This window comes from Pterocles gutturalis, unplaced genomic scaffold (assembly GCF_000699245.1).
Source record: "Pterocles gutturalis isolate BGI_N339 unplaced genomic scaffold, ASM69924v1 scaffold26322, whole genome shotgun sequence".
In the NCBI taxonomy this organism is placed as follows: Eukaryota; Metazoa; Chordata; class Aves; order Pterocliformes; family Pteroclidae; genus Pterocles; species Pterocles gutturalis.
The window spans coordinates 34,145-61,325 of NW_010113566.1; the positions used below are offsets into that span (position 1 = coordinate 34,145).

Below are 27,181 nucleotides of genomic sequence, written 5' to 3' on the forward strand. Positions count from 1 at the left end.
TTATTTCTCATACTAGCCACCTCTCAGCGGAGGTAACAAAGATGATGTTTTGGCTCTTTAGCGTTAGCATGGCTGAAAAAAAAATCCAGCCATGCTTTACTGAGAGCAGGACCGTGCAGCTGTCACCTATATACTCTTATATAAACTCATCTTTTTAATAGTCTATTCGTGCTGCATAGAGTTGTATTTATTGTAGTGGTTTGTGTAGTATATTTTCCTTCTTACAAGTCTGGAACAGCTTTTACAGTCTTGGAACAAACAATTCCTTTCTGTGAGGGAAGAACTCCCCGTGCTGTAAGCAGCACAGTACGTCTAGCTGAAGCCCTTCCCATCTGAGGAGGACAGATGAAGACTTACGCCTTTGTTGCTTGGTTTTGGAATAGATACTCCCTCATAACTCTGGTTCTAGACGATGAGATGGGGCCTTCCCACAACAAACTGTCACATCCTGGAAGATGAGCTGCGTTTGAGAAAAGCAGGCGCAAAAAGCTTTCTCTCTGCAGAGGAGCTCTTGAGTCAGTCCCTATGCAGCCAGGGGTGCGCTGGGGGAGTTGCAAGCACTGGAAGGAAACTGCGGGTGGAGTTCCAAAGCACCTGGTTTAGGACGATCTCTTGGCACCTGATTTTTAGGAATGACGGTGTTACTGATACGCAGCAGCTAGGTCTGGCTGTATGTTGTAGCAGGAAGGCCATTTCTGTAAGAGCAGCTGTTCGTCAGTAGCCCAAGATGTACAGTGAACTTGCATTTCACAGCTTGATCTCCCTCCCCACTCTCATTTCCCTGCACGTTTGTCTTGACCTGTGCTGGAGCATGAGGCAGTTAGCAACCGTATGCTTGTTCAAGGGGGACTTAGTTTTCCTTTGTCCTCAATCAACAGCCCCTTTCTGTCCTGTCTGTCCCTTCAATTTTGAAAGATTGTTTTCTGTGTTTTCAAAAGCCAATTACATCAACCACTTAAAAAAAAAAAAAAAAAACAAAAAAAAAAAAACAAACCAAAAAACAAATACCAGGAGGTTTCTCCTTGTACAAAAGCCAGAGGGGCACTTTTCCTTTTAGGATATTTTTCACTCTCTTCAAGAAAGCTGTGTTCTCTAAGAAGTTGGCTCCAGACTCTGTGTGACTCAAGTAGTGTTAGATTATTGTTGCCTGTTCTAAAAATGACTCATGGAAACAAACAAAATGAGCTGAGCACTTAGGGAGACCTTGCTGGCAAGCACAACCTTTTTTTTTTTTTTTTTTTTTATTTTTTTTCTCCCCCCCCTCTGCAAGTGAGACATTTTTAAGAATCAGTGGTGCAAGTTTAGTGCTAGAATTGCAGAACTTCTATCATCCAGTTCTTACCAAAGCACTCCGGTAGATTTCTAAATCCACAAATCTTAACAAGCCCAGCTGTGCTTCTAGGACAAGGCCATCTTCTACCAGGAGGTTTCTCCTTGTACCCAGGAGCTGCTGCTGATCCTAGAGATTGTTTGAGCCTTCATAATGCAGCATAGCCGGTATTTGTACATGGGTAGAAAGCATTCCTTTGCTAATATAGATTATTAAACTGTGTGATAGCAGGGCTCAATCTCAGCGGTGTATTTTGAGGACACCTTTAGAGGTTTTTCCCATCCACCATCTCTAGCAGCACAGTAGCTAAAGCTGTGACCTTGGACAAGGAGCCTCTGTCTTAGATTCCTGCCTTTGCTGAGGGTGACTTGAACCTTAATTACCACTTCCTTGGTAATTGCTGTAATCAGGGGAGGTGGCTCAGTTCCTCCTGATGAGGTTATTTTCCTGGAGCTTTCAAGGCAGAATATTCACCCAGCTGGGAAGACCACAATGCTGTAGCCCCTGAATAGCAAAGGGAGGGGGTGAACCCGACTTCCAGTCTCTGCTCCAGTGAGTGCTCGGATAAAGCATTAATTAAAGCTGGAAGAGGCTCGAGCACAGATGCGTTCATGGGCCCGCTCACCTTCAAAGGAAGGAGCAACAGCCCTGCGCCAGAATACCCTGAACCCACTGACGGAGCATTTACGTCTTTGGTGAGAATCAGGAACAGAACAAGGAAATACCTGCAGCGAAAGGAACATTTCATGCTGTGGGTTCATGATTTAACTAATCACATCCAAGAGCATCCACAAGCTCAAAGAGGAAGCACTTGTTAACCAAGAATGCCTTGAAAAAAAATAATCCTGTAGGTGGGATCTCTAAGGCAGGTATGGTGCCTGTTTCATAAATCACAGTCCTGCCTTTCAGATCTGCTTTGGAAGTAGCTTTATACTGCAGTGTATGAGGATTGCGAGATTCTTAGGCAAAACAGTATCTGTTGTGCCAGGTGCTCCCATGTCACATCAAAACAGGAAGAAAACCAAACCATACCAGGTGAAGCTGTACAGACACATGTCTGACAGCCCCTTAGCTGGGCATAAGGCAAGCTGGTCTCTCAGGGACTGTCCAAATATCAAAACCAGCAGAGTCCCAAAGACAGCCTCACTCGTGAGACGGGCAGATTCCCATAGCCAGGTTATTAGCAGGAGAACATCTGAAGACAAGCCAGCACACCAACAGCCAGAGACAAACTTTGCTCTGGCCAAACATGGAAAGTGTATCCTAGAGCAGATACGGGGAAAGGCAACAAAGCGACATGTAAATTGGTCATATATCCCCAGGAAAGCTTGGAGCAAAGCAGGAATTACAATTTTCACCACAAAACATGTAAAAAAACTACCTCATTATTTTAATTTGCTATTAAGTCTTTGGAGACAGTGGAGACATTTCTGTGCTGACCACTCAAAGCAATGGGGATTTTCCCCAAAGCAGCGGCGATCTGTGGTATTCCACCATCTGTCCTTTCAGTGTACTCCAGGTTACTTGCAGCAACTTTGTGCAGTTCAGCTGAGAGACTCGTCAGCTTCGTGAAGCCAACCAGCCATTCAAGAAAAATTACAAATAGCCAAGGAAACAGAGTGAGGTGTAAGTGGAAAGCATAGGAAGGCAACTTGAAACAAAATGGCCCTTGCTGCCCAATGCAGCTTTAAAATGCACTGGGAATACAAGGTAAAGGCCTCCCCAGCTGCAACCAGGATATTCAAATCAGGATTGAATTGTTTCCTGAGGATACATTGTGCATTTGGAAGTGAGTTTTATCTGCTGATTATATAAGTCTTTGTGTTACAGCATGGCAGTGGATATGGATCTATTTCACCAAAACTACAAATGCATTTACAAGTCTCAGCTTGGAGATGAGAGGAATATGCACTCCACCGAGACTTGATCAGCAGGTACACTTTGGCTGGTAGTTGCTCCTGGATAAAGGCGTAGAGTTCAGATTGTCAGGTTACCAGGAATACCTGGGGCTGTGTCCTGTCATCGCAAGGCAGACTTGTGCTCGAGCCAGCACCAAACCTCCTGCAATGTACCCTGCAGACTTCGAGACAAGATGCAGAACAGCTCTGCCAATTATTTGTATATGGGAGACTTCAAAGAATGTCTTGTAACATGTTATGACATAAGCAGGTTTTGGCATTTTGCTATCTTGATTGTGAAGAAAGGAACATTGCTATAATTCTTCAGCAAAGAACAGTGCATTTGAGAGTACAGTTCATGGGTGCATGTGTAGGCATATATTCATGGAGAGAGAGAGAGAAAGAGAGTAATATCCAGGAACGTGAAAACTGTGTGATGGAAAACTGCAGATAATGTCCAAATAAAGCCTACCTGTTGTGTGATGTCTTGATGCTCTTTTGCTTTCCAATGAACACAGCAGCACTGTAAGCCAAAATTTTTGCTGTTTCGTCCATCACCTTTAAAACTGCAGTTTCTGGCTTCTCTGTCAAGCCTGCATGTATATTTTAAGTGTTTACTCAGTGTCAGGCACTGTTACATAGGCTTTGTGGTACACAAGTTGTGCCAGCTCAGTTCTTACCCATCCTAATTGCTCATTCAGTGCCCTGGTTGCTAGCAAACAGAATGGGATAGGATAGATTTGAGTTGGAAGGGACTTAGAATGATCATCTAGTCCAACTGCCCGACCACCTCAGGGCTGACCAGGTTAAAGCATGTTGTTAAGGGTGTTGTCCAAATGCCTCTTAAACACTGACAGGTTGGGGCATCGACCACCTCTCTAGGAAGCCTGTTCCAGCGTTTGACCACCCTCTCATGTAAGAAATGCTTCCTACTGTCCAGTCTGAGCTTCCTTAGAAGCAGCTTTGAGTCATTCCCATGTGTTCCATCGCTGGATCCCTGGGAGAAGAGCCCAGCACCTCACTCTCCATGTCCCCTCCTCAGTAAGCTGTAGAGAGGAAGGGGGTCGCCCCTCAGCCTCCTTTTCCCCAAACTAGACAAGCCCAGAGTCATCAGCCGCTCCTCACAGGACATGCCTTCCAGCCCTTTCACCAGCTTTGTTGCCCTCTTCTGGACACATTCAAGGAACTTCTCATCCTTCTTAAATTGTGGGGCCCAGAACTGCACACAGTATTCAAGGTGAGGCTGCACCACCACTGAACCCAATGGGATAATCACCTCTTTTGACTGGCTGGTGATTGCCCTCTTCGCTGTTGGCTCATACGTGGCCCACCACCAGCCCCAGAGCCCTGTCTGCAGGGCTGCTCTCCAGCCACTCCTCTCCCAATTTATACTTGTGCCTGGCATTACTCCATGCTAGGTGCAGAATCCAGCACGTCAACTTGTTAAATTTCATGCCACTGATAATTGCCCAAAGCTCCAATCTATCCAAATCCCTCTGCATGGCCTCTTACTCCTCAAGAGAGTCAACAGCACCTCCTAGTTTGGTATCATCATTAAACTTTATAATGGTGCATTCAGCTCCTGCATCCAGATCAATGATGAATACATTGAACAGAGCTGGCCCTAGAATTGAGCCCTGAGGAACACCGCTGGTGACCGCTCACCAGCCAGATGTAGCCCCATTCTCCGCAGCCCTTTTGAGCTCTGCCCTTCTGCACAGTGCAGGCTCTGTTGCTTATTCTTGCCAAAATATGTACAGATAAAGTATCATCAGAAGTGAGGAATGTAAGATTAGAGAACTGCAATGTAGGAAAGAGAAGAAAACGGAAGCAGGGAAAGACCAGAACAAAAGAAATTACTAGGAAGAAAACATGAGGTGCACCAGCTCTCCGTCCTGGGGTAAGCGAGACCAGCAGCCACCCAGTCCTTAAAGCAGAATTCAGATTAATTCAGACTAAAGATGAACATTCAGTCAAAACTATCTGGCATACTTTCTTACAACTTCCTTACACCCCCAAGGAGGTGGCTTAGCATTGTTTGTAATTATCCCAATGCACAGCTAATTGCGCCCTGTTCAAAGCATGGTACACAAGAGCCATTAACACAAGTCCTTAGTGTCATGCAGCTCAACATCTGGTCTCGCCGAGCCACACTGCTGCCACAGCCGTTTGGCCAGGAGGCCCTCCCACCGCATGCCAGCCTGGGCCCTCCCTCAGTCCAGGCTGGCAACCACTTCAGCCACGATGAAAAATACTGCACAGGGTTATAGCGCTGGAGTCTTTCCCCTATTCTTTGCTACAGCCCTCTGCATGATCAGAGGGGTCTTGGGCATGCCCGGTATGGGGCAGAAACATCACCCTGGGTTCAATTAATTTTTCTAAGGTGAGGGGAGATGAGGAAAAGCAGACAGTATCATCATGCTTAGAAAACATGTTGCACAGAAGTGGCTGAACTTCCAGAAGCTCTGAACTGTCCCCCGCTACCTCCCATGCGTCGTGCAGGACATCTCTCCCACAAACCTTTCTGAGGAGCCAGCTGTGTCACAGCTCAGCTTACCACTGGTCCGAGAGCTCGGCCAGCAACTGCAACAAGTTGCGCACAAGCACCTCCCAACCAAAATGGCGCAGGGCTGCACAGAGCCTCCAGGGCCCTCAGTGCACAAACTGCGTGACGTACCTCTAGAAACACTGCCCTGTGCACACACAGGAAAGTGCCCGCTCTTGGAAACTCTGATTCTGGGTTTCTGTTCTTTACACATGCAGGACTGTTGCTCCAAGACAGAAAAATCCATCCACCAAGAACAAGATGACCCCAGGAGTCCATTAGGGTAATGTGGACACAGGAGAAGCAATGCCAGCTCAGAAATGTTTTTGCAACAGCTCTGAACATTTGGCATACATACAACATGCCACCCTTTTATTGCTTGCACTGGCATAGTCACTCACTGCATACAACAAGCACGTACTGAGACCTAGGTGTGAAAGATGGGCAGTAAAGAGAGCGTGGGGTGAGGAGTCGAGTGCCCTAGGCATGAAGAGAAAGGTGCCGTGTGTGAGCAGAATCTCAGGGGAAACCCAACACAAATGCAGGAGATGATAAAACTCTTGGCAGTAAGCTCTGTGTCTGGGCACAAGGAGAGTGAAGAGGTGTGGGGGCAGCGCACAAATGACACGCTGCAGAAGGATCAGAAGGCACAACACAGGTTGCGCTTTCATGCAGATCTGTCATTCTTTTACATGTGACTGAAATGGTTGGGTGTCCTAGTGTAGGCTGCTAGTTAGTTGCATTTACCAACAACAGCAAGCGACCAGGAAGAATAGATTTCCACTGAAAGCTTGAGGCCCCTTTTTCAAGATGTTCTCACAATAACTGCCTCAAGATATTTAACAACTCTAATGGAAGACAATACTCTTTGCCTTGAAAGGAAAAAGTTAACTTTGATGGAATTAGGATAAAACTCCAAATTAGGGCAGATTTATAAGAGCTCAAACTATGCAGTTGCAAGATTTTCTTCAAGGCAGCTTGTGTATTCCCAAATCAGGCATCTGTTATCTGATATTCTGTATTATTAATGCATGTTTGCTTCTTGTTATAGTTGTAACCCAATACTGGTACTGGCATACAGCCTAAGTTCAATGACAGCAATTATTTATCAGTTGTATAAATACTCTGAAAAAAGTAAACAGTGTGAGAGAAAGCAAATGTATCATAGTCCTTAGGAGAGCAAATTGAATTCCATGTAAAAGATGAATACAATTTAAATAACCCCCCATTTGCTAAATTAGCAATACAAGAATGGAACTCCCAAGTACCAAGTGAAGAAAAATTTTAGTTTAAGTTTGTTTATTGTGATAAACAAATTGTTCTGAACATCAATAAACATTGCACTGAAGTGTGGGTTACTGTACCCACGATAGCCCAGTCTTAACAAAAAAATCACTGTATTGGTATGATCACAGATTTGACAATTTTAAACACTCTACCTTATTAAGTGATTGGGTTGCTTAGCAATCAAGTATTCCACATCTTCAACATAAAAATGAAACAAATGATTGAAGAGAGTTTTCTCACCCTCAAAATAAACCAATGTTTTAACTTTCATCTGGAAGTAATTAACACTGTAACAAAATCCCAAACAATTCCAATCTATTCAGGAGAATTTAACTTTGGAAACTAAAACTTCTTCAGGCAAAAGTGACACTTTAAAGGCATCTCAAATTCACTATGTATTTTGGATGTTTCATTATGAATTTGTGTAACAGTCATTTAAATAACACTCATTCGTATGACAGCATTTTCCAGAAGACTTGTATGAAATATCAACATGAAATCTCATCTCTTTTGTCTTTACCATAAGCGGGTTCAGAGTTTGCTTCAGGAGTTCCATAACAGAGTTGACACAACTGTTAAAACTTTTCCATCTGAAAAAATGAGTTTTACAAGGAGTATACTGACAACAGGAAGCTAAGGATACATGAGCCAAGATTGCACATGCAATTGTATACTGTTAGGGATGACAGTCCAATCTTTTGAAGTACAAACATGCTTGATACAGTAAAAAAAAAAAAAAAAAAATCCAGAAATGTGTACCACTGAAGTTACTGATCTTTAAATCATTATAGACATGGGTAATGTCCAAGTCACTAACAAGTTTTGAATTGCAACGCTTCTTATTTATTCCCAGATAGGTATCGTTGACTCAGCCTTTGACATGGTTCCAATGCTAGGAGGATCTGCATCTTCAACAACACAGTCTTAACGGGGTGTGCATGCGCCTACAGACATACACACTTAGAAGTTCCTCTTTCACAGAAAGAATGATTTAGCTCGCGCTAATTTTAAATAAGTATAGCACAACTTGTTCTCAAACATTAGTTTCAAGTCACTTCTCTCGACTAAGGTAACAAAGGACAGAATAATGCATCATCCTTTTTTACCTCACTTCATATTAATATGGCAGCACAAGCCCACAGTTTGATAGTAATGAGATGTCTTTTCTAGAGTCAGTAAAGTGCCCAGCAGTCCAAATTACATAGGTATGCAATGACAGGTACAGTGCCCCCATATTCTGTCCCTAAATGGGGTTAACAATCTGAAAAACTTCAAATACAAGGTAGATTTAGAAAAACGAAACAAACCCCCTGCCCTACTCATATCAGAAATACTCAAGAACACTTTTACATTTTATCAAAAAACAAATATCAAAACTATAGCTGTTACAGAGCAAAACAGCAAAATTTTAAACTAAGCAACTTTTTGGACATCCCTATAATGCAAAATAACAGGTTAGCAGAGTGAGGAGCTCTCTACAACCACACAACCTCCCCCTATTCATACCAGCTTAAATTATATGCATTTGGAGAGCTACCTGATACTTCACACTGCTCATTTACTCAAGTCCCCACCTTAAAATCCACAGCTTATATTTATGACAATCTGAAAAGATGAAATGGAACTGAAGTGAAAAAATTAACCAAGTAAAAAAAGTCAACCAAGCAAGATACAGCAAAACCTTCGTAACAATCTGTCCCATTTGGAAAACCATCCCAGTTTCATGAACTGCTTTTATTGTTAGAAAACCTGTGTCATACTAGGGCCACTAAGTTAAGCATGGTAAAGAAAATTTTGACATCCACAAAGGACTGTTTTAGGAGAGGCAGCTTTACTCCCTTTATGTAAAATATAATCTTTAGATATAATATTTCATCTTGTAATTAAAATACTTTATTATCCTGGATTCTTATTTATTTGTTTTGAACTATTTAAGTGACTTTAAAAGCTCAAATCCCATTGATAGTCAAAGCACTTGGTGATCATGAAAATTTTAGTTTCTAATGAAATCTATGGAATAAAAGGTAAGAAAAGGAAAAAATATGGAATGATGTTTGTAAGCTTCTGACAGTAAAAAAAAGCAGTAAAAGCAAAATATCGTTTGAGTTGAATCCTGTGAAATCCATGTAAACACTGAGTACACTGGTGACAGAATCAAGAATGTGCTGAAACAGTCACAGAAAGTATTGTTCTCACCGTACAAGAACAAGGATGCCTTTCAGTTCAGTGACATGCATGGCACACCATGACAGATAGGTATGTTTTCTTTCCCACTCTCATACTACTGCTTTGAAAGAGAGGTTCCATGTTGATTTTGCTTGCTCCCACTCTTTATTTAATGTTTTATAAACACAAGAATACCCTAGAGTTTTATAAGGGAGAAAAAAACATTTTCATTTATATAGTAATCTAAAAGTTATCCCCCCAAGCTGTTCACCAATTGTCTAGCATTAGCTGGTGTTACATCAGAATTGTGGGTTAAGACTACTCAGCCTGATAAAAGAAAAAAAAATATTTGTCTAGGGGGACAAAAAACCTCTTTTGCAGGCAGTGAAACAGAGAACTCCTTTCCTGTGTTCAGCCCAAGTAGGCTGAAGCAGACAAGCCTGCTCAAGCTGTTCCTGAGAACAGCAGCCCTGGTGCAGGCATTGCAGCAGGTAGCCATACAAATGCCTTCTAAAGATCATCCACACTTCCTGCACACTTCCCTGCTCCCAGTGGGAGCTGTGTCCAGGGGAGAGTTCACCCTGGAGCCTGGTGGAAACTCTGGACATTGCTCCTGGAAGGATCTTTAATGCATGGCCTCAGGAAGTTGGTTTAAGGAGTGATAGAAAAGACTGTGTGCCCAGAAAGCCCAGGATTGATGTTTGAATGATTTTTAAATGACTGTAGTCCTTAAGCCCTCTGGGCTGGTGGAATTATACATTCGCGCCACAGATTTGTCTGAAGGAGGATAAATGCACTAACTCAACTTAAAAAGCAGAACTACCTTTGCCTTCAAGTGTTTTTGGAGAAAGAAATACTAGCTTCTTTTACAGCTGATAAACACTGGATTTGGAATGCAATTTGTTCACAGGCTCTGATCTGAACCTGAGGAATGACCAGCATGACGTCTATGAATAACCCAAAACTTAAAAAAAAAAGAAAAAAAAAAAAGAAAAAAAAAATAAAGATTTTATTCTGCTCTGCAGCATTTAACCATTGTCATACCTGGAATCTCACTACTGAGCTGCATTTCCTTCCAGCTACTGAAAACCTGCAATACAGAATTCTGGAAAGACCTGCAGTAGACAATTAAAAAATTAAATACATAATTTTTTTTAGTATTACAATTCCCTGAATATAATCTGTACATACATTTTACTGGCCTACACAGCATAGACACACATATGCATTATCTCTGTGTTGAAAAAGGAAATAAAAATGCCAGCTTCCCAACACTTACAGAAATGCTCAAGATTTTTCTTGATGAAAATTCAACATGACATACTGCAGCCTGAAAGCAACAAAAGCCATACAAGTATCTGAAGACAACTTCCATTTTATAAAGCTCATGAAATAGTTTAAGCATGGCATGTAAAAAAAGTAATAAGCAGAGTTAGTTTAGGTGTGAATTGTGCAAGCACAGTCTTGTACATGTGACGAAAGGCGTATTTACATTTAAAGAGGAATTTTATGTCTTCAGAGTCTGTCAGGCTAGTAACGTCTACACATTTTCTGTATTTTAGCTGAGAAAGAGCACACTGGTCTTAGGTTCTGGCTCCTTTCAAAAACAGCCTAATTGCCCATCTAAACATCAGACCACATTTCTTATTAATAGGTCTAACATTCTATTTGGCAGTTTCCATACACTTTTTGGCTTCATTTTAGAAAATATACTATTAGGACTAATTAAAAAAAAAAAATCTATGTTTACAATAAGGTCTGTATTGATGAAAATGCAAAGTCATAGTTTACCTCAGCATTTAGTTGCCCTGAAGCACTTGGGTACCATGACCATCAATGACAGGCCAATCTCAAGTGCCTTAGAACAGGCGTATAAAGACAAGCAACAAAGAAACAAACAAAAAAACAAACTCCACACAAAAAAAATAGACAGTAGCTTTGCATTTTCTTTGTTTTAAACCAACAGAGTTAAAGTTATTTCTTTAGTAAGACTTATGGTACCAGTATATAAATTAGCATCTTCGTTAAGAAAGTTCTTCACATTTAAACTGAAGTTGAGTAGCTGAATATGAAATTCCTTTCTAGGTGAGAAGTATTTTTCAGGCCAGGTCATCCATGTTAAGGTCAGGAAGAGGCTCTCTCCAATAGCAAAAGGAGCTGAATTCTGGGCATGGAAATGCAGAACTCTGTTCTTTATTAAGCAATGGGAACACATGTTCCACAAGCTCACTTAGTCTGTAATACCTATATTAAAAAAGAAGAAAGACCATTATTTAATGGTCTAGTCACTGTTCAGCTGTAGCCAAAATGGAGCTTTTAAAGTCTAGACCAGAAAGCTATAGTAAAATAATGCATCGCTACTGCAGAAGCAATTTTCAGTTTTATTTCACCAGTTTACTTTTTTTTCTCTCAAAGTTTCAGTTAAGTATCCAAAGGTGTAACTCTCTGGCAAATAAGATTTTCGCATGTTGTATGTAATAAAATAAGAGATCGAATCATGGTCACAATTGCATTTTGTAATCTCATTTTTAAATACTTTCTTGAGGTGAAATAACAAAAATGATCTTACGAAGATTTGTTTCCCTTAGTCCGTTCTTGGATCAGTTCACCCTTTGGATTCACAGTAAATATTCTGCAGTCTGGAACTCCCACTTGCATGTAGGCATATACATCCTGCAAAAAGTATGAACAAAGGCACATGCCTCAACATTTCCTTACTGAATGTGATATAAAAAACAATTTCTTGAAGGAATGAGAAAAGCCGATCCAAAAAGGCTACAGTCAAACTGTCCCTTAAAAAAAAGCCCCTCAAACAACAGCCAAAAACCAAACCAAACCCAACCCAAAAAACATACACCCACCATAACAAAACGATCTCCTTGCCTGCAACCCTTAATTCCTGTTCCCAAGCCTGGGACCACAAACATGCACAAAATCTATACCATGCAATACCATTCCTTGTAACAATATTTCTCTTAGAATACCCTCTCTCTCTAGCTCAATTACAACAGCATTTATCTGCAGAGAAAATAGAGGAACCGTATGATAGGAAAAAGGATTTAAGACTGAGGAGCTCTGAATTAATACCCTTAGGTTATAAAGCTGTCAAAAATGCTGAAAAAGAATGAGAGGTTGGGACATATTTAATAAAACTCTGCAAACAGTAACACTTCTTTGTAACTCTTAGGCAGTTCTAGTAGTTTTTAAGTTATTGCATGTGGGTTTTCCTGACCAAACCCATAAAAGCACCAGAGTCCCATTTTCTTATTCAAATTTAAATAGACACAAAAAGAAAAGCCTATTTCCTTTGCTACCAAGTACTGTACGCATTTTAACCCTTCAATTAGAAAGTGGCAGACTTACATTGGGCCTGTTTCCAAAAGCAGCATAGAAAGGCTGTTTACTGGGAGCAAATAAATTCTTGATATCATTCAAACATTCGATTTTGAACTTTTCAGGCTTCTTTTCTATTACTTCCCTAAAATAAAATTTCAACAGTCACATTCTAAATAATGATTTGATAGAGTGTATCCTCCTTCCCCTATTTACCTGATGTTTATGTTCTCATTGCTTCCTGTTCCTAGCATTGGTAGTTACAGTAGTTTTCCAAGAATGATACAAGAGATAACAAAACAATAAAACATTCTCTGCTTTCCAACATCCATAGTAAAAAATATGTGAAAAAATAGGGAATAACCTGTGCCTAGGCTCAGTAAATGGGATGAAATTCCCAGCTGTGAAGACAGTTTGTGAACTGCTTTTATTGTAGATGACCATCTGAATTAGAAGACCAAATCAAGTACACAAGTTTGTTACAACTCCTATCTCCGATAAGAGTGAGGAGGGCCTATTAGTGACCTTAAGGGAGGTTTGCTGTCATTGCTAGCCATGAATCAGCTGTTTATACTAAAACCAAAACAAAAAGACTTTTCCACTATTAGCCCTTACCATCAAGGACAGGTTCAAAAGATAACTGAGTTGAACCATAGCTAAACTCCATATTACTTTAAGTGCCAATATACTTCCAATATCAGAAGATCATTTAGTATGATAGTCCATATTCCCCAGCTTTTTTTCTTTTCCCTCTATCTTGTGTAGCAGCACTGCACTACGCTCCTTGTGGCTATACTTGAAAATACAAAATTGTACTGACAAAAACAAAACCTAATAGTAATCAGTCATGGACTAGAAGAACGAAGAAAAGGGAAAACTAGCTGCTCTATGACTGATATTTTGTGTTTTGTAGCCACTTCTAACATGACCACTGAAGCAGAAGCATACTACAAGTGAAATTCAGACAAAACAAATATCTTATAAATGATCACTAGAGGGACATCAAGTCTCATGGCAAGTCTAGCACAGAGTGGAAAGTTTGGTTACAGCTATAATGGTCAGCATGCCAAATCTTTTTAACCTGCTTGTTTCTCTGAGATGGGGAGGGAACGGATGTCTGAAATCTCACATACTTACCTATGAAAGGCAGAAAACAAACTGCTGGGGGACAACATGAGAGGGCCTCTGGGGAGAATTGTTCCTTTGTCATTCACCCAGTGTAGGTATCCTCGGGTCATATCTGCCATTCCAATGGCACGGGCAGAACAGTACAGAAACTTGTAGCCATTTCTATAAAAGAATTAGCAACTTAGTTTATATTCCTAAAAAGTTCTTTGCCAACATAAGTATACAGTTATGGCAATGTCCAGGGGCACCACTTTAGGTATTGACTCGTTGCAGTGTCGTGCACACACACCAGAAAAAGCCTGTTCCACTGTCAAAAAAATCTGCAAGGCATGTAGTAGTTTAAATACATAACTCAATCAAAACTGAGACACAGGAAGTGCAAAAAGAACAGGGATGGCAATACTCAGATTGTACAATTAGATGGAGTAGACTCTTTTTAAGTAAGGGCCACATTGGTTTTATCTGGCTCTTTTCAGCCCAGCTGTAGGATGACAGCAATTATTTAAATTATCTGCATCACATAACACTGGATGCCAGATCTCCTCTCTTGGTTGTTGATTTTTTTCAGGTTGTTAGCAGAATTTGCAGTGCAGAGTGAAGGACTGATAATGAGACACATTCATCAAGCCCCTAAATTTTTTCCTGCAGACTCTGTATGTTCATCTATTATACAGATTTGTATGCAGTTACTGCATGCACAAAGGGCTTTGAGTGTTTGTGTGTATTTTCAAAGATCTGATTCAATTTGACAAGTAATTCCAAAATTGTCCTTCTGTTATGCACAGAATAGCCTGAACTTTGTTTTGTCTCCCATGGACTGCAAGGGGCCACACATGAAATTTAGCTCTATGTAACAGAGTGAAGGTTAATAAAAGATTCCAAGACCTCAAACATTTTGGGGGAAGAAAGACTACTGAACTTATAAACAAAGAAAAACCTGATTATTTTAAGTGAATCATGAAATGTTTAACAGCTGGTCATCTTGTCATCCTCAGTATGATATTAGTATGCCAGTATTTCTTCTGGCATCACTGTATTTTTTAAAAATAGTTTGCTAAACAGAAGACCAAATCCGAAAAGGGAGGAAAAAAATTTAGGCGTATTCTGCCCTGAGTTACTGTACATAAATATTATAAGTCTGTATATCTCTTAGATGAACAGTACATTTATAAGGGTGTGGTTCACAACACTTTTGAATTAAGCAAGTATCTCACACCCCTGCTGCAAGGGGAAAGTCATCTTTCCGCTCTTTCCTCCCCTCCTGTAGTCACATGAGCTGCCTCTGCAGGTTCTTGTAGATCACAAGGTGAGCACTTTCAGCTGACTAACCCAGAGAGGGGAAGGGCAAATTGCCCTTTTGCTGAATTACTTTTCTAATGTTTTACTGAACTGCATCAGCTTATGTCAGAAGCGCAACAAAGTAACAGAAAACTTGAGCCAGGCCACCAACCATCCCTTTCTGGCAGTGGCAGAGTGTTAATTACTCTTGTTTCAGTACATGAAATCTATCCTAAGGAGCACTCACTTTAGTTTGGTACCAAACACATTAAACCACAAAATATTTATGCACTGGAAGAACAGTATTTAGGTTTGAACTTACACTCTACCATGTTTATAATAGGCTTTGTGATAAACCTGAGTTGGTGGAAACAGCCACGTACGTGACTGAGAAGCTATTGCTATTATGGTTCTCTTTTGTAGTTACAACAATAATACACACAGTTTTTAAGCACTAAAGTGCCAAATCAAACATTTGAGAAGGGAACTAGGTAGAAGTGGTGGCTTCCATTCCTGTAAAAGTATACATCTGGGGAAAAAAAACCCAAACAACCAACACTTAGTTTTGCTTGTGAATTACAGAAGTAGTTCACTTGCCAACAAATTGTAATAGATTGCATAATTATTAACAACAATCCAATTATCTGCCCATTAATTCCCAAATTCCCGAAAACCCTTATTGCTTCATAGCTTACATACTCACTCATTTATGGAATGATAGAGTTTTGCAATGCCCTGATGAGTCCAGTCCTTGCCAAGCTGAGGGAGGATCTGTCCTAAAGCATCAGACCTAAAAGCAAAATCAGAGATAGCTGATACTAAGTCTATGAGTTTTGTTAAAGACAACCACTAATGAATATACAGTTTATAATGGATTTTATTTATTCACAGAAATGTCTCTGCAGAAGGTCCTAACCATTTCAAAAGAGAATGAGTAACTACTCCAGACAGAGCCATTAAGTGGGGCAACACAGCACAAGTCAGTTTCCAAGTTAACCTATGTCCGCTAAACCTGGAGAAGTCTAACTGAAACGGCAATAGTCAAATGGTAAACATTATCACCCTTGCATTATTCTTTTAAAAGATCATTTCTAGTTTGCTGTAAATGCAAGTACAAATTAAAATCAAAGCAACAAGTGTTTTTCATGACTGTTAATGAACATCCTTTAATAGCCTTCTTAAATCAAGTTTATCTAATTTTGAAAAGCACCATAGCATTAATAGTATTAATAAAGCAAGATAAAAATACCAAAGAAAACTAAAAAAAAAGATACTTACTTGGTTATTGTTCCATCAATGTCTGATATGATGATTTTATCATTCCAATTCCAGAGATATATTGTTCCTGCACAACGGCAAGTCCCTTGATACTGGGTTGTAATACTAAATACAACATCATTAGGGCCATCTCTGAGCTTCAACTTTGCCTTTAGAATAAATCAAAATAATTGAAAATATGAATAGTCCTCCCTCACTATAAAATTTTTAGAATCATAAATGAGCTACAGAGAATGGCTCATATATTCTTCCTCGTCTGTTTTGACTAATTCATCAAAAAGTGAACCATGGTTTAACACTGGCAGTTTTGCTGGTAAAGTCTGTTTTGAACTCTGGGTCCATATATTTGTCCACAGCTCCTATACCTGCTTACAGCAGCACTGACTGAAGCAGTAATGAAAGATATTTGGCTCTGCTACTTTACTTCTTGCTGTTACAGTAGACTTACAGTACCATCAAGTAGAACTCCCAGTTAGCTATAGTATGCAATAGTAATTTCTACTTCGTGGATGCTTTCCTCAAAATTCTGCCCTGATGAAAACCATATATTCAGACAGTAGCAGAACTAACTTGTAAGTTAGACTGCAATGAATAACCTGCGTATCAATTTGAATGTACATTATTAGACTGTTAAGATCCCAGGATATCCCAACTGCAGAAGCCAACAATGTCACTTTTTTGGTAACATCTTAATACAGAAGTTTAATGTAGAACTTTGTACCCACACTAGCACTGGAAAATACTTCTAATTCCTTTTTAAAATTTAAATTTACCCACTCCATTTTTCTACTCTAGAAAAGAAACCCAAAGGTAATTTTTTACTTTGTGAAATGTACTTATACGTCATTTCTAAAAAGCAGAAAAAGTCCAACTTTTAGAATCAAACTAGAGTGGAAGTATAAAGTGTCCTATGTACACAAAAGGCATGCCACTTACTATTTGGTCTGAAGACAGTCTAAGTGACTTCTTATAAGATGTAACGTTCCCATGGGTTGGAAGCTCTACTGGGGCAGAATCTATTTTCAGGGATTCCTTCAACTCCTGTGATGCTTCATCACTAGAAGAATCATCTTCTGGAGGTCTAACATGATATCAACCAGAATAAATGTAAGCTACCGAAAATCCTTCTTTAATAGTGTAAGATTCTTATGCAAGAGTAATTTCTCCTTTTGTTTGGGATTTGGTACTAACCTGATAGCACAGATTAACAGTCCATGCTCTAGTGAATGCCCAGATAAAGCTAGTATATGCCAATAAGTAAATAAGACTTGTAATGCATGCAAGCATTGGTGGAGCTCTAAATATTACTATTGCTAGCTGGCTCCACACATGATGAGTTTAGTAAAGACATAGCATCAAGTGATCACTAATACTGTGTTGATGAACTAAGTAAACTGCAGATGAAACGGGATACTGAATGAGTAACAGTGTTTTGTTTTTTAAGAAAGCTGCCATGCCTACTATAGAATTTAAACTGTGGGTGACAAATTAGTGGAGTAGCTCACCTTTCAAGGTTATTCACTGACTCTGCTGATTAGAGATTTCAAAATTAAAAGCAGCATTTAATTTCACTGAAGTATTCCATCACGATATATTTAATTTCTTAAAACTTTAAGACACCAACAACACTTACAAGTATCTTTGTAAATTCATCAGAGAAAATGAATATGTGTAATAAATTATCTAGACTGGAACAGTTTTGTGCTAAATATTGCTAGTTTTCAACCACAACCTTGGGCAACTTGTGCACCATTACTAATGCTATTTTATTGTTTCAATTATTTAATGTTACAAAAAATTGCACATGGTTTCAATCATTCATACAGTATTAGGCTTTTGCAAAAAAAAAAAACAAAACACCTCAATATCTCAGAGACAAAACCAGTACATTTACAGAGTAGTGGCTTATTGCTAAAGGTTACCATACATGTCTTTGTTGTTCTGTCAGTTATGATTTAAGAAGTAAACACAATAGGATTTAGGAAATAATTGTAGGGTATTTGTAGTTCCTACAATGTTTGCTGCCACGTTATTTTGCTGAATTGTTTGCTAAACACATCTGGTTCCTCTTCAGCAGCTTAGAGGAAAATGTTTCTTCCCACAGTAAATTCCTACTGAATTCTTCATTCAAAAAAAAAAAAAAAAAAAAGTCTTCAGACAGGAACACACCTACTATTAACTTGCTCTTTTATAGTTGCTGGCAGTTCGTTTGCTCTTTGCGTCTCAGTTTTCCCCTCTTTTGCCTCTGGTATCTAAAGCAACATGATAAAAACATACTGACATTTTAAGCATTTTAAACTGATCCAAGTGAATTCATAGTTCACACTTAAGCAAACAGCTATCAATATAGTACATAAACTACATTAAGTCTCAGAACTGCTCATTCTGTAAATCATTTAATAAAAGGATGCTTATGAAAAAATGATCCATTAAAGCTTTTTATTATTTTAGGAAACAAAACTCTGCATGCCAGAAGTTGAGTACTGTGAGTTTAACATGATGAATTTAGCATTCATGAAGGGAGCTGTCAACTTCTAGGCTTATAAAATTCACTTTCTTGGGGGAAGTAAATTTAAGGCACATACTCAAGGTTTAGAAAGCTTAATTTAGTCTAAAATGGGTGTGTCAGCATGTCTATTATGCAGCACAGCACCTACTTATTGATTTGTGTATACGTTCCTAAAACATATTGCAGTGACTGAAGAATAGCTCTTGACAACTGCTTATGGCTCAGAAGAAAGAATTTTAAAGAACGTTGTGCAACAGCTGAATACAATAAATTTTGTTGAAGCAACCAATAACAAGTAAAGATGCGGTAGTTAAATATACAGAAGCAGCTGCAGCTACTGCAACACTGAGTAACTCTCGGCTAGCAATCAACACCACAGAGCTATATGAGCAGTATTCTGCGGCACTTCTGACAAACAACAATTTTTGCATCTTTTAACAGTTAAGGAAAGGGAAAAAAATAATCAAAATAGGTCTCAGTTACCTGTTTAGTCATGCTTTCTCTCTTGCGCCAGAACCACCACCTTCCAGACTTCTTTGGCATCTTTTCTTTGACCCAAGACTCAACAGTAGCCTGAAAAAGTAGGCATGTTTTTAATTTGTATAGAAAAACAAAACAGAGATAATAATGTGTTACTAGATATAAAATACTTTCACAAAAAGTATACATGTATCTATTTACCTTAGGCAAGCTCTTCTGAAACACCTGCAAACTCAGAATCATTGGAGCAGCCAATGCCCAGTTATAATACCTGTTTTAAAACATGTTATGGATATTACAAAACCTGACTAGAGGTCAATAAATGTCAATGTGCAAACTGCCCTTTTGTTGATGAAAATATATATTTGCTGACAACAACTAGTATTAAAGTTTTCTGCAAGCAGAGTTTAATATATACAATTCAACATCAGCGGTAATTGCTTAAAAAGTCTCACTTCAGTTAAAGCTAAATGTACTGTAAATATTCAGTTCAAAACCATTCTCTTTAAGACTGAGAAACAGATCCATCAAAAACTCAAATTGCAACAGAAGCTGAGAAATGCACTCATTTTAAAGAGTAGATTTTAAATGAGACCTTCCATGACCTAATTACATGATATAGAGAATTTACCTGTTATAAATCCTTATTACCAAATTAGGATTGTCTATGAGTCCAGGATTTTCAGCAAATTCATGATAAGTAATAATATGTTCCATGAATTTTTCTGCAATAGAAGCAGATTTTAATTAAAAATAATAATATAAAATCCCAAGATGTCTGATAAGTTTGTATCTAGGAAAATGCTCTCATTTCTTTGCTGATCTTGCAACATCACTCAAGATATGCTAATACAGCCTACCTGTAATACAGTCTTGTGACTGCCTCCTCAGTAACAGGGAAAGCCTCATACCACTTCAACAGTCACAGCAGTGAGAATTAAGAAATTAGAAGAGGGAGGATAAGGAGGAGGCAGCAACTAATCCAGTTTGCAGCTAGAAAAAGAGAGCCATGCCTCTAAGAAAGTTTTCTTTAAAAATTATTATGGCAGGTAAGGGGCCTACATACTACAGGAAAAGGGGAGTGGGAAGGATGTTATCAACTTTTCAGGTTTGTTTAATCACTGACTACTAATAGCATTTTCATCACTAGTGACTATACAAGTTTCCAGAAATTAATGATTTAGTGCAAGACCCCCGCAAGGAAGACGTAATTTTTTTCAAATCAAATCCAACATTACTACCATGTTACCAAGAGAGATGTTCCGAGCCTTTATTAATAAGCATTTAAATTTCACTTGATGTATTAAAGACTGGATGACCATTAAAAAACTAATACTAAAAATGTTACAGTACATGTTAATGAAGACTATGGGCTCCTAGAAGCTCCCTCAAAAATGCATACAACTTCAATACTAAAATTAAACAGTGTATTAAGAGAGAAGAATCAGCTGGTAAAAATCTAAAGGTTAACAAACATTTAGGATAGGAAAAGCGGAGCAGGAGAAAAGATAGGCCAGCACAATAGGCAGGTTTTTTAATCACTTAAAAAAAAACTAAAAAAAAAAGAAGAAAAAATATCAAGCAATTGGAAATTATATCAATTGTGAAGATTTATATAGGACTAAGCAAGTAATTGCAGCCAGAAACAAGAGTGATTGGTCAGATACACAATATGTGGCAAAAAAAGGAAAACAAAGCTTCTCAAGACACTGAGTGCTCTTGATTAATTTGAGTTTAAATTCTGCTATCTCTGCTTGGCAAATGCTTAAGAATTTTAGAAAATGAAAGATTATCCATTGCCCTTTCTCAACATGAGCATAATAATAAGCCAAAGCTTTGCGAGGTGGAAATCAGAGCATTCAAGCCACTTCATTTGTTCAGCTGCCTGAGCTTTATTACTTTTTATGTTTTAGTCTTTCACATACCTTTAGAAATCTCTCCATTTTCATTGAGACCTCCACAAAGTGAAAGTGTAACATCAGGCAAGTCCATAGCAGAATCAGACATGCACTCTGTACCACTATCAGCAGCAGCGCTTCCTACTGATTGAGGTGACTGGGAACCGGAAAGGGTATCTGACTCTGTCCACTGCCTGAAGCCTGGATCAGAATCACTAAAGAATTCCACATTTTCTGTAAGTATTTTACTTGCAAAAAAATGTACAGATTTTAGGTTACAGAACACACTATATGACTAGTTAAAAAACCCATCATCTTGCTGTTGCATTTCTTTTAAGTACTGCATCATTCTACAACATAAATTTAAAACCAACCAACCAAAAACCAGACACAAACACTACCCCACCCCCAAACCCTTCATAATACTGTCAGATTGACAGTTTCCAGTTCTCCTGACATTCACCTAAATAATTACATTTCTCTTGCCTGCAACAAAATTGGATTTTAGCGAGGCAAAAATACTCTACATTCTATCTTTGCAGAAAAAGACTATGCTCTATCTTTACGAGAAAGCTGTAGAATAAGAATAAAAAGGACATTGCTTGATGTTTTTAGAACACTGTGTTTGGAAAAACTACAATAGAAAAGAAAGTTGCCCTTTTAAATAAAAAAATATCACATTTTCATCTAAGGTTAGAGTTATTAGTCTGATCCCAAGTAATGTAATCAGCAAGTACTGAAAAATTTACGATTTTAGTTTTAACATAAGTCAATAGACACTTCCTTCCTTATTAAGCTGTATTTTTAGATAGTTCTTCCTAGACAGTTAATCTTTTGGAGAGTATTTTAGGAGTATAAAAAAAAAAACAAACGAGTGAATTTGGGGACTGAGCTGCCTTGTGTGAAGATCTTCTGGGATTTTTGGTAATTTTTTTATATTAAAAAGAGTTAGAAGGGCATGCAAAAACTAAATGGATGTGTGCTTATCTAGAGCTAACACTACAGCAAAATACAGTACTGATGTAAAAGGAGTGTGCAGTTTAAACTTACCCCCCCCCCATATTTGCAGAACATAAAGGTTCCACAAAGATGAAAACTCTCAGTAATGACCTCCCACATGATCTTTCGATATGTTTCTTGTCAAATCAGAAATAGACTTTCACAATGAAATCAGTACTGACTATTCCACAAAAGCCTAGAAACCTGAAATTCGATTCTTTTTATCAGAACTGACACATAAACACCTAAATCGTACATATAACAACTCACACAGTGCAACTGCAATATAACTGTAGATCCATAGAACCTTAATTCAAAATTACCTTTTGGGAAAGTAGAGTGCTGCAACTTCAGGTTCCAAAGCCTTTAGGTCCTCCAAGTAAATATCATCAGGCCCCTGATGATGACTTCGCTTGTGCACCCCTGTTGATTTTACCAATTAAGATAACTAAGATGAAGCTATCCAGACCCATTAAATACAAATGTAATTGTAGAAGATTCAGACTTATAAATCCAAGAGTTTAATTATCATTTTAGTCAGATAAGATTTTAAATAGGAAAAACTGAAAACGCACATTTATACTTTTTCCACTCTGGCCTCAAATTCAGTAGATTACACTGAAGGAAAGAATCAACAGCTTTGTTATATACCTTTCTTTTTTGAAGGAGAGTCAATTTTTGCCATTGGCTTTGTTTCTGGTAAAGGGTCCACCAACAGCCTGGAATGATGATCGGCATCTAATGGCAATGGATCTTGTGGTTCTACGATTGCAGAAGCAAGAGAATCTTTAACATCCATCTGCTTAAGCAGAGGATGAGTTCTTGGCTCAGGTTTCAGAACGGTACAGACAGAATCTTTCACATCATCATCATCTTCAACTTCATCAGAGCTAAGGATGACTCTAAAATGAGTCTTCTCTGATGGAGTAATGGTAGCTGTTTTGGGATGTTCCAGTTTCTCTTTCTTGTTTATCTGAAAAACAAAGCTCCAGTGAATTCTTTCACTTCACATCTGTTTCATTCTGGTCTAAACATTAAAGTTGTACTGACGGTACCCAGGGCACAAGTAAACTGGGTAAGAATTTAAACATGTATTTTAGCAACATAAAACATGCCCTGCCTTATTAGCAAAGCTCCCTGCAACAGAAGCTTCATACTAGCTTATTTACAAGTTCAGAAAAGAAACTGGCATAGAAGAAGTGATGGCTTGACCAAACCATGGCAAGTAAAAAGCATAAATGTGGATGTACCCAAGGCTTCTGTCTTCTGGTTAGATACCAAATTTACTCTATCAAGGCCTCTGGAATTAACTAGAACTTAGCCTAAAACAAAGGAAATTAATTTCTAAAGTTGCTTTCTTCAGTTTCTAACAAAAAAATTCAATTTCAGACTTTTAATGGTAGGTTTTCTGGAATTACTTTGCTGACCTGCTTTTGAACTCAACATATTCACCTAAGAGCCAGCCACAAGGGGGTGCTACTTTCCTATGGCAGCTGAATATTTTTTAGAACAGCAGCAGATTTGTAATCCTCTCTTAGGACACAATTTTAGATATGCCAAAACTCAGTTCATCAAGTTAGAGACAATAAATAAATTTACCTTGGTTGATTCTGGGAATCCTCCCCATGTCCACTCCATGTGAGATTCAGACCTAAGCAAGCTCTCAGCAGGTTTAACTTCTAGTTCTGAATCACTTTTAGGGCAGACTGGCTCAGAAAAAGGGCTAACAAATCAACAAGAACAAAAAAAAAAGAAAAAAAAAGCTACAGTGTTTAAAATGCATTTGTAGTGCAGCTACTGCTGGTAGAGTTTTCTACAGCTTAACAGAGCTTCAATTATTTGACAACATGGCAAGAAGCCCAGCAGGGTTTTCAGACAGTCTGAAATTAGGTTAAAACCAAAATCACATTAAAGGACTTACATAGTGATCACCCTAAACAGGATTCCTCCACTATATCTGCAGTGTAGGTATAGCTCTCCCTTGAGCCCATATCCCATTTTTCAAACAAAACAGAACAAACAAAAAAAAGTTTATCTAGAAGTAAGACAGAAATTACCTTTAAATTCCTTTCCTCTGTAAAAATATATAATTTAAGCTTGCTGTGCCAAGTCTTAAGTAATAAAAGTCCTGCAAACCTAACTCACAAATGCACGAAATGCCACCAGTTCCTGATGCAAGGAAAACAACATTAACAAGATAATTTAGGAGACGAAAGGGAGATTACTTGAAAACCTCCTTGAGATGTGTTTGTACTACATGACCTTTTAAAGTTCCACCCGATTTTTCTCGCAGTTGTTATTACCCATAAATCGGAAACAGACTGCTGAAATTTACTTTAGCCAAAACTACTTTTAAGCCAGAAGAACTCACTCTACATAATGCTAGAAAGGTGTGATTTCAAAATCATTTTGCTCTTACGATCTTAGGGAGGAAAGGAAACACAAGAGGTTGTTTTGAAGTAGGATTTAGTGTTGGGACAGTCTATCCTTTCTTGAACAGGGCAATTATATTGCATATTACAGAAACGCTGCTTTTTTGGTTGGTTGGTTGATTTTTTGTGGGTTTAAGATTATTTTTTAACACACACATATATATATATATGAACCTCAATATTTGAATTGTGGGAACCAGAACTGCACAAAGCACTCCAGGTGCAAGCCTGACCAGCCCTAAGTAGAGTGGGATGATAACATCTCTATCTCTGCTACTAACACCCTTACAGATGGAGCCCAGGATCCAGTTTGCTATTGTTGCTGCAGCAGCACTCTGCTGACTCAGTTTGAGCTTGCTGTCCACCAGGAATCCCAGGTCCCTTTCAGCAAGGCTGCTCCTCAGCCACACAGACCCACACCTGTACTGGGCTCTTTGGTTATGTGGTCCCAGGGGCAGGACTTTGCACTTGTACCAGAAGTTTCATCTTGATATAAAAGACAAATCTTTTACAGTGAGAGTAATCATCCACTGGGATGACCTTCACAAGGAAGTAGTCCCCATCACAGGAAGTTTTCAGTTTGTGACTGGACAGGACACTAGATAATCTCATCTAGTGTCCCTTTCCCATGAAAATTTGGACCAGATGATCTTTCAAGTTCCCTTTCCTCCTCAGCTGTACTACGACTTAATACTGAAAATTTTACAGTAAGCCCTACAGGTATCTTACTTATGGATTTTTTTTTTTTCCTCACAAAATTCATGAAAGAATTAGTTACCTAATGCAGTATCATATCTGAAACTTTCAGGAGGTTTATGGATCCAGGGTTTTGCAATATCATACAAGACTAAACTGATCACAATTCAGACTGTAAAAACAGACAGTACACAGATCGGATCACAATCCAGACAGTAAGAATCCCTCATATTACTCCGAGGGACACCACAAAATCCAAGATAGCAGGACATTTAAACAGGTCTATAGTGATGATTCATCATCTCACTGTCTACTTCCAGCCTTCATCACCCACAGACATGAAAAGAAAACCACTTAGAGATTTCCCCCCTCAGTTCTCCTTTAACAATTTCCTACAGAAATTACATTTTCTGTACCGTTAGAAGGGCTTATTTAAAGTAACACGTTGATGAAAATACGTGTACATATTTGTTTCTAAACCCAATTCTTACTGTTCAGCAGCAAGACTGAATACTTCAGAGCTTTGAAAAACTAGGTCTGTTCCACTTCCCACAAAGCATCAGTTTTCCATTATTATTCTCAGGGACAAGTCTTTAATCAAAAAGCCCATGCTTGTAACAGTGATCTAGTCACACTAACATTGCTTATTAAAGCAGGAAGAACATTGGTGGTATCAAATTGTTAATGGTTATGCTTTTTATTTTACGTAGAGAATAGGACAAACAAAAGCTTCTTCACTGAAAAGACTTGGACTATTATCTTCGCTTAGCTCCCTGCACGAGTTCTGAAGAGCAAGACAACCAACCTCAACTAAAAGATGGTTAGCTTTTCCAGCTCTCCAAAAAGGTTATTAAAACCTCCTATTTCTCTTTCACTGTACGATGGCTACACTATAGAATCTTAATTTCTCTTCTAGAGAGGGAATCCTGCTCCTAACACCACTCCCCCCACTCCACAAGAGGAAAAGGAAAATTGCCAATTTCTCTGTTACACTGCAACTTGTACTGGATAGCTGCTTGTTAAAAAGCAAACAAATTAATAAAACATAAACAGACTAAGTATCTCATGCCATGCACAAACAAGGTGTTAGAACAGACTATCCTCTAAATATGTAAACAAGAAGGGAGGAGATAGCACTGAAAGGGATGAAATCATGTCTCCCAGATATAACCTGCTAGACTATGTTAGCTAGAGTTTATAAAGTGAAAAGGAATATCAGCCTACCTTGATGAAGGATTCTATGCTATAATTAGCTAGGTGATATAAGCCATACAACACTGTGTCAATCCTCAGGGTCAAACACTGTGACTGCTTTCCAGTCACAAACCACAAACCTTTGGGGAACATTTGAAGACCACATCTCATTAAGTACAATTGAGGATGTGGTTGTCAGCTCAAAACATAAAAAGAAATGATAATGGGATTTCCTGTCCAACTGCTTCTGTTCATTACAAGCTATGCACTGGGGGAATTAGCAGGCACCAAGCACACTCAGACTCATGTGGTACATTCAGACTACTGAGGCTACAGCCCTGGAAACACCCAAAGCAGAGAGATTAGATGTACTTCAAAAAATATTTTCTGAAGCTTAATCTCTTCTATTCTGCACTACCATCTATTGATAAAGAAGAACAGGCACCTGTGCACTGAGCACCTAACATCCAACAATGGATACCACACAAGGGTGATCAGTAATCCTCACTGACACTGGGAATTTATCTGCTATGAGGTAGAGTCCTCAGTCAAACTTAAAACCAGTAAAACTAGAGGAATAAGAGGAATAAAATAGCATGAACATCAGAAACTGAAGAGCTTGAATGTATAAACAGAAGTGTCTATTCACTGTAACTGAAAACTGACTGATGAGCTGTATTATGTCATTTGTAAGAATCCACAATAAACTGATACTGTTTCTGGTATCTCT

At 38.7% G+C, this 27,181-nt stretch overlaps 1 protein-coding gene across 1 annotated transcript in view; it reads right to left on the reverse strand.

Annotated features, from left to right (window-relative positions):
- Window positions 1-10,870: 10,870 nt before the first annotated feature.
- Window positions 10,871-27,181, reverse strand: part of LPIN2 (lipin 2) — a 33,745-nt gene continuing 17,434 nt past the window's right edge. The window contains exons 6-20 of the mRNA XM_010074556.1: window positions 23,729-23,852; window positions 22,781-23,102; window positions 22,453-22,552; window positions 21,158-21,345; window positions 19,864-19,957; window positions 19,434-19,503; window positions 19,236-19,325; window positions 18,413-18,495; window positions 17,180-17,324; window positions 16,244-16,392; window positions 15,669-15,755; window positions 13,697-13,849; window positions 12,590-12,704; window positions 11,796-11,899; window positions 10,871-11,470 (exon numbers count right to left, since the gene is read on the reverse strand). Of these exons, the coding sequence (XP_010072858.1) occupies window positions 11,326-11,470; window positions 11,796-11,899; window positions 12,590-12,704; window positions 13,697-13,849; window positions 15,669-15,755; window positions 16,244-16,392; window positions 17,180-17,324; window positions 18,413-18,495; window positions 19,236-19,325; window positions 19,434-19,503; window positions 19,864-19,957; window positions 21,158-21,345; window positions 22,453-22,552; window positions 22,781-23,102; window positions 23,729-23,852 (1,969 nt within the window). The 3' untranslated portion in view covers window positions 10,871-11,325. The remainder of the gene's footprint in view (window positions 11,471-11,795; window positions 11,900-12,589; window positions 12,705-13,696; window positions 13,850-15,668; window positions 15,756-16,243; window positions 16,393-17,179; window positions 17,325-18,412; window positions 18,496-19,235; window positions 19,326-19,433; window positions 19,504-19,863; window positions 19,958-21,157; window positions 21,346-22,452; window positions 22,553-22,780; window positions 23,103-23,728; window positions 23,853-27,181) is intronic.